This window comes from Gadus macrocephalus, chromosome 4, assembly GCF_031168955.1.
Source record: "Gadus macrocephalus chromosome 4, ASM3116895v1".
Lineage (NCBI taxonomy): Eukaryota > Metazoa > Chordata > Actinopteri > Gadiformes > Gadidae > Gadus > Gadus macrocephalus.
This window is the reverse complement of record NC_082385.1, coordinates 3408044-3415543: the sequence shown is the minus strand read 5'-3', so window position 1 is coordinate 3415543 and position 7500 is coordinate 3408044. Positions and strand designations below refer to the sequence as shown.

Below are 7500 nucleotides of genomic sequence, written 5' to 3'. Positions count from 1 at the left end.
GACTGAACCAACCGTCAGGCTACTCTGTCCGTCATGCATCCGGGCGGACCCACCCGTGTGTGAGGTCATTAGAGGGCAGATTGCGTTATGGCTTCGAATGGCTAATCTGGTGGCGTAAGGGGGCACCTCAAATGGCGGACACGAGTCGATTGGATATTCATGGACATTTTAACACGGGACGGAAGTTTCCATGTTACAGTAACCGAGCAGTCACCCCCCCCGTGGAAGTCACGAGTTGTTCCTGCTAATCATCTCCTGGGTGCTTACAATTAGTGGAAAGTTTGTCTGTCTGTCTGTGTTTCTGCCTGCTTGCATGTCTATGTGTCTGTCTACCCGTCTGCCTGTCTGTCTACCTATTTTTCTGTCAGTCCGTCTGTCTGTCTACCTGTCTGTCCGTCTGTCTGTCTGTCTGTCTGTCTACTTGGCAGTCTGCCTGTCTATCTGGCTACCTGTCTGTCTGTCCAGGGACCTGGCTGGTATGTGATGCCCTTTCAGAAGCCTCATATCAGCTGGTGCAACTTGCCATAAATGGGCCTTGTTTGGTTTAGATTTCAATGTGCACATTGATAATATTACCGGCATGAAGTAATCTAAAAGAATGATAAAGATTAATGCGTGTGTGTTGCATGTGTTTTTTGTGTGTGTGCTTGTCGCGTCACGTGCGTCTTTTGGCTGTGTGTGAGTGTGTGCGTGTGTGTGTGTATGTGAGTGTGTGTGCGTACACGTGTGTGCGGTGGTGGATTTAATTGAGGATGAGTGGCGGTGCAGGCGCCAACTCTATAGCCGACATGTTTCCAGTGTCACCAGACACCAGACTTCACACCGAGGCAGCCGGGCTTAGCTGCTCTTGGATGGTGCTGATATGCGCTAATATACGCTAACTCCACAGTAGCTGCGCTAACTCAACAGCAGCAGAGCTAACGCCACTGTAGATACGCTAACTCCAATGTAGCTGCGCTAACTCCACTGTAGCTGCACTTTCTCCAAGGTAACTGCGCTTATGCCACCACGGTGCTATGGTAACTCCAACTTAGCTGTGTTACCTCCAAGGCGGCTGCGCTTAATTCCACAGTAGCTACACTAACCCAGCAGCCGCGCTAACCTCGTGCTGTTATGCTTCTAGCTCCTCGCGTTTGACGTACACTGATGTTGTTTGAGAAAACTGTTGCTCTCCAGTGGAACAGTATGACAACTTTAAGCTAACATTTCCCCCCTCCCCCTTGTTTTGTCTTGCCTACCTATTCCCACCAACCATCTGTCCACTGTGCAACCTGTCTACCAATAGTATTTTGGTTCATGGACCACTGCCCCGTGTCACTGATTAACTCTGTGGAGTCATCCGAGCCCGCCACCATCGAATGTGCCTTCGCAATAATAGGATGTTGTGTCCAAGCCAATGCACCATTTCTTTCCATCTCCCCATTCAATTTCATCATCCAAGGACCCATGCTAAGGGCACCTAATGATTGACAGATTGACATGGCTAATGTCAGCCAATAAGGTGAGTCCATCTCGGTCGAGGTCACTTTGAGATCTAGGTTATTTGTCTCTGTAGTATTAGTAGTAGTTTTTTTTCAAATATATTTAGCGGATGGTCATCTTTTGTTATTTTAACGTAAGGATTGCCTTATTTTTTTCTTGTACATTATAAACCACGATATTTTAAATGTTTCATTGTTTATCCAGTAGCAGAATACTTAGTATAGCCCTGATAGAACACAGAAACTTGCTCGCACACACACACACTCAGTCACACCTGTTTCCTCAAATTAGATGCACACTTCATCAAACTACCGTTTTACTTCTTTATTTCACAGGACCTGAATAACATCAAACAGTAACATTTACTACAGTTAATTTTTTTAATAACTAACATAACATCTTATTACTAGTTATTGACAAAACATAGGATAAATAATTGGTCAAATAAAATAAAATAAAATACAAAGATAACTTAAATGCATAATTTTTCTTTAAATAGTACGATGGAATATATATATATTTATAAACTGGTGCACAATATTTTCACAATCAAGGAGAGCACAAAGGAAATATTGAGACACAACCGGGGTGATCCCAAACAACAGAAGTCTTCGTCTGGCTGCACTTCACAGGTTCAACTTCACAATGACTTACAATTCAAGTTGTGCGACAATAAAAGACCTACACACGCAATAAAGTGCTTTCTGCTGACCTATCAAAGGTGGGGTACCTCACTGACCTCCAAATGGAAAAATGCGTGAAGGGGAGGAATGAAAAATGGAGTACAGCAGTATAAATATTTTATCGAAAAAGTACACCCAAGACATACTTTCATATTTATATAATATAACCCTCTTTCCTTGGACTCTCTGAACAAAAGGCAGCGATATTGTTAATTTTCTTCTCGTTTTTCCCATACACTTTCATACACATGCAGATATGAGGCGTTCGTGGCATAAGGTGGGGACAGAGCTAGCGATCGGCGTTAGCTAACATTGTAGCTACCTAACACTGATGTCCGGGTAAACAGAACAACCTGAGCACTGGTCTGGCGGCCCCAATGACGCCAATGCTGTGTTCAAATTCCATCACCGAGACGCACAGAAAGACTCAATATACACACAGACAGTATCCGCACACAAGGTGAAGGGGTTGGTTGGGGCAACATATGAAATCCACAGTAAATCAAACACAGCGGGGCAGATAAGTTACACCTGGCGTGGTGCAGGCGCACATGCACACACGGCGACACAAACGCAATCCCGGGGCCTCGGTAACGTGCGTGTGTGATGTAGAAGAAGTACAGAGATCCAACCAGGGTTGTTTTTTTTATACATTTGCAAAGCCTTTTTAATGATCCTTTCAGGGGATTAGCTCCGTTACAGAATAAAGAGAGGGAGAATGGCAAAGTTCATGTATTTTTCTCTGCAGCAAGCCCTTTGAACAGATTAAAAAGATTGTGAACCTGTGACCTGACAGTCCCTAGATTAAACGACAGGGGAACATAAGAAAGAGAGATTAAGAAATAACTAAACCCTAAAGAAGAAACCGCCCAAGAGGCCTGCCACCATGCCCAAGTATGCTAAGACACAAACGATAAATATAATGATGCTACCAAGTAGATAGATGCGTACAATGTCTAACAGTGCGCAGTAGATCAAACAATGCAATAACTTCAAGTCAAGTCTTATCAGGTATTTGGTTTGAAGTTTGAAGAGTTATTAAAGGTCATGTCCTTAAAGACATATCCGAGGGGAAACTACCAATCAGATAGTCTGAGACTACTCAATCAATGAAACACTACGAAATCAACTTAATTAAATGTCCCGAAGACTCTTCTAATATATCCAACGTTATCCTACATTCATACTAAAAAACTGTTAACTGCAGCCAGCAGGCAACCCCCAGATTAGCCTGAAGTAGTCATTTATATTTATAATGTTTAAAATAGGGCTAGATTCTGTCTCTCAAATTAAAACAGTTTTTTATGGAAGTATGTTCTTTATGTTCGTAGTTTGGGACAGTTTTAGTAAGTGTGTTGAGGGGACTATTTTTGTGCAATCACCCACCCATCATTTTCTAATATAACGACGAATATTATGTAACTAAGGTTTTTTTTACAGTGTAATGGTATTTTACCGCTTCACTCCCAACATTTTGGTCAGCCTCAGTCTTTCATTCGAAATCTCCCTTGTAACTTTGTGTTTGGACAACGGTCACTAACACACGTCTAACGGATGTCAAGCATGATTGTATGTGTCACATGTCACTCCTTAAAAAGTATTATTATTAAGTAATAAGTACAACTAACAATTGTCACCTCCCCAGAAGATAAAAAGCCTTTGGTCCGGCATAGTCTAGTAACTGGGCTAGCTAGGGTTTTCAGACTCCCCAGTTCAACCTCAAAGGTCTCTTTCATCCTATCGGTAAACAAAAGCAATCCTAACCCCTGACCTGTTTCAGACCATGACCAGTATCTGGATTCACATCTGAGTTCACATCAAGTTTCATGGAATAAAAGCGTCTCCCAAATGACTTCATAGCAGAGAGTAATTGTGAGTGAATCGACTGTGCGATGACATGTTATAGTAAGCAGGATTGACTGGGGGGGGGGGGTCTGGCACCCCGCCTTATCCCCCACTGCTATGGCGGTACATATGACTGAAGTGATGCGATTAGTTATTATTAAACCTCTGTCAACCTTTTAATTCCCAACTTACAGGAGGCACTTATGAAGCACGTGAAAGGGGGGTCCGGGGGTAATATGTCCTTCGGCCCACTTTGCCACCTGTCGCGCCGGCCAGTCCACCGTCGCAGGGCAACTGGGAAAAGCGATACCATGGGAGCACGTTCTGAGATTGAGTGTCAAGGCCGTGCCAAAAAAAAATACTAAAAATATGATTTGCGTTGACTTTTTTCTGTCGTTCGTCATAACAGTCACTGCCAAGTGGAACATTTTTAACCATAGTCCTGATGAAAGTCCTGATGAATGCTGATGAGTCTGAACTCGTCAGGGTTGCATTGAGCAGTGGGTTTGGTCAGAAAACAAGTAACATCACAGAAAGTCCAGATGATTCCCCTGGAGTAGGGAGACAGGTGCAGTCGGGATGTGAACAGTTCACGAGGTAACGGGTTAGTTCGGAATCTGGAGAAAAACGCAGATCCTTCGGAATATGTAGGTCATGGCAAACCCTCCAAATGCTACTCCATGTTGAAATTCACATTCAGGGGTAAGGAGGGGGAGGAGGCTATGTGTGTGTGTGGGTGTGTGTGTGTGTGGGGGGGGGTGATGTTTACTTTTTTGATCAATGAACCGTGAGCTGCTTAGCCAGCGACGAAGAGGTCAGCAGAGATTATTTTGAAGGTGGGGGGGCAGCAATTTGGAGTGAGAGAATGAATGGATTAGAGTCACTGGAGGCCTTCTGATGTCCTTGAGAGTGATGAAGAGACTTCAACGAGAGCTAAACATCAGTGGGAAGGTGTGAATTCACACGGGGGTGAGCGGAGTCCAGGAGCAGCTTTGGAACGGCTTAAAAATTGGTCCTTTACGAAAAACTGGGGAGGAGCGAGATGACCACAACGGTTTGAGTCATTTCATAGGAATACATGGGCTGCAGACTACGCCGGGCTTCAAATGCAAAAGGCTATCGGAATACATTAAGAGATAAATATCTGGAGATACGAACAGGCTGTAGCTGTAGGCGTTTGAAAAGGGAGGACCCGCAGCCCGGGATCATCCGAAGCTATGGGGGCTCATGGGGTTCACCTTGGGGGAGTCTTCTCGGCCACTCTGGCCAATGAGCTGGTAGAGCCGGTGGCTGAGGTTGTGTACCGAGCAGGTGCCCAGGGGGCAGCCGTCCTTGTTGGACTTGCTGTGCGGCGAGTTGTGGTGGTGGTGGCGGTGGTGCTGGCGGTGATGGGCGTTCCGGCGGGTTCTCAGCGACCGGCGAAGGATCCGGCGACCCGAGTCCGGTCGCGCCCACGCCAGACTCGGCACCGCCGCTCTGGCGTTGGCGGACGCCACGCGCTTGAGGGATTCCGCCAGCGATTCCGAGGGGCGGCGGACGGCGGGAGACGGCGTGGCGGGGGAGACGTCCGAGTTGGCCTCTGGAACCAGGGCCTCCGTGTCGGACTGGACACCCTGCCTCTGAAGGAGGTCTGATCTGGGGGGAGAGCAGAGACAAAGAGCGGGTGAATCACAGCATTCAGGTCGACCACTACCTGCTATGGGATGACGGACCACTTGACATCCAGGGTGTTGTACGTCTTGAGGAGAGTACAGACTTTGGATTCCCTTGCGTGGTATCGACTACAAAAGCAATTGGGCCTTACAGTAGAGTCTGCAAGGACAGTCCGTTTTTCATTGCGTGCCTTTTTTCGAAGGTCAATGCTTCCAAACAACATACACTCACACTCAACTCCCCTTTGGTCTATCATATTATAATGTCCTGGACATCTAATATCATTAAGAAGAACAAATGATGGAAACTGGCATTGTATAGTTCTACAATATTTCCAGTAGCAAGTGTGTGTAGCCAATCCAATAAACTGCCTTGGCATCTGCAGTGGAATACTTCCTCTAAGCCAGCAGGTATTTGGGTCTACCTTGTTATGAGACCTGAAACCAGTAGGGAACATGAGGCTAATTATCCTGGAGGAAAACACCACATTGCCGACGGGGCCCGGCCCTGAAGGTTCGGGGAACGGGTCGCTCAGCAAACACCGCTCTGGCTGACGCCGGTCGCCTTGCCATCTGTTGTTTGGAAAGGGACACTAGCTGCTCACAACTTGACCCTCGCCTCTCCCCTTAGCGGCCATGGCCGTGTTTGTACAGATTGCCCCTGATTTGAGTCCTTGAGTTGTAATCTGTTGCTACTGTTGAACAGACAAAATGGAGGCAGTGACTCATGAAATGTCAACACATCTGTTGAGGTGGGAAATTTAAAATGTAACCCGTCCCTACACAAAAATACTCTAAACTGTTATTTTTACATCCTCAGTCTTACCTAACATCATTGCAGGTTCACCATTGCTTCACTAAACCACATTTGCAATGATGACCACAATAATGAGCAATTCTGGTTGTGAAACGTTATTAAACACTGACTAGCTTTTTATGGGGAGAGAAGCAACAGTGGTGGACCTTACTAAACGTGCTATCCATTGTATCGGTCTGTAAAATGCTAATCAAATCCAATCAAATGTATTTATTAAGCACATTTAATAACAAGGGGAGGGGGGAGGACCTTATGTTTTATTTATGTGTTTTGCTCCAGCCACTTAACGTGCATCCGGTGTCACAAAAAGAATATCCCCAATCCGAGTGATCGAGGACGATACAAACGTTAAGTTTTAAGCTTGGGCTTGTTTCCCCATGTGAACGACTTCATGCCTGTCTACGCTTCAAACTCGTGCATGTTGCAGAAAATGTGAAACAGCGCCCCCTAGGGTCACACTGTTCGGTGGCTTCTCTCCCCATAAAAAGCTACAGTCAGTGTTTAATGACGTAGATTTACATTGGAGCAGCACAGATTTACTTCCATAGAAAGGCTCACTTCCCTGTAGTGTCTTAATGTCCTATATATAAAGAGCAGCCCTTGAAGGCACATTCTATTTGTGTGAACATTCTGCGTGGGACAGTCAATTCTGTGATGTAACATTTGGTCACCATGGATGCACCGGCACCACTTATATCACTAAAAGTTTGAATGTACTGTTACATTGCATTAACTTAGCTGACGCATTTGTCGAAAGCGGCTTACAATAAGTGCATTCAACTATGTAGAAATAGCCCGAAAATTGCATGAACCAGAGAAGTACATGCAGTTCCTTGAATAAGCACTCAAAAGACAGACAAGTGTTTAGCCTATGGCAGATGTGTTCAGATGTGTTCAGATGTGTTTACGGATGTGTTTACGGATGCAATCATCCGGAGCGAATTAACAGTTAAGCGAGATCCGTGTCATTATTGAACAGGGAGCGGTTTGGGAGCGTTTGCTCAGGGATGAACTGGGGCCA

At 45.5% G+C, this 7500-nt stretch overlaps 1 protein-coding gene and 1 long non-coding RNA gene across 2 annotated transcripts in view; both read right to left on the bottom strand.

Moving 5' to 3' along the window:
- LOC132455634 (uncharacterized) overlaps positions 1 to 4081 on the bottom strand; it is a 6410-nt gene extending 2329 nt beyond the window's left edge. The window contains exon 1 of the long non-coding RNA XR_009525313.1: positions 1 to 4081. This exon is cut by the window's left edge and continues 397 nt beyond it. This is a non-coding gene — a long non-coding RNA (uncharacterized LOC132455634).
- Positions 4082 to 4097: 16 nt separating this feature from the next.
- Positions 4098 to 7500, bottom strand: part of adm2a (adrenomedullin 2a) — a 9272-nt gene continuing 5869 nt past the window's right edge. The window contains exon 3 of the mRNA XM_060049523.1: positions 4098 to 5645. Coding sequence (XP_059905506.1) covers positions 5216 to 5645 — 430 coding nt within the window. The 3' untranslated portion in view covers positions 4098 to 5215. The remainder of the gene's footprint in view (positions 5646 to 7500) is intronic.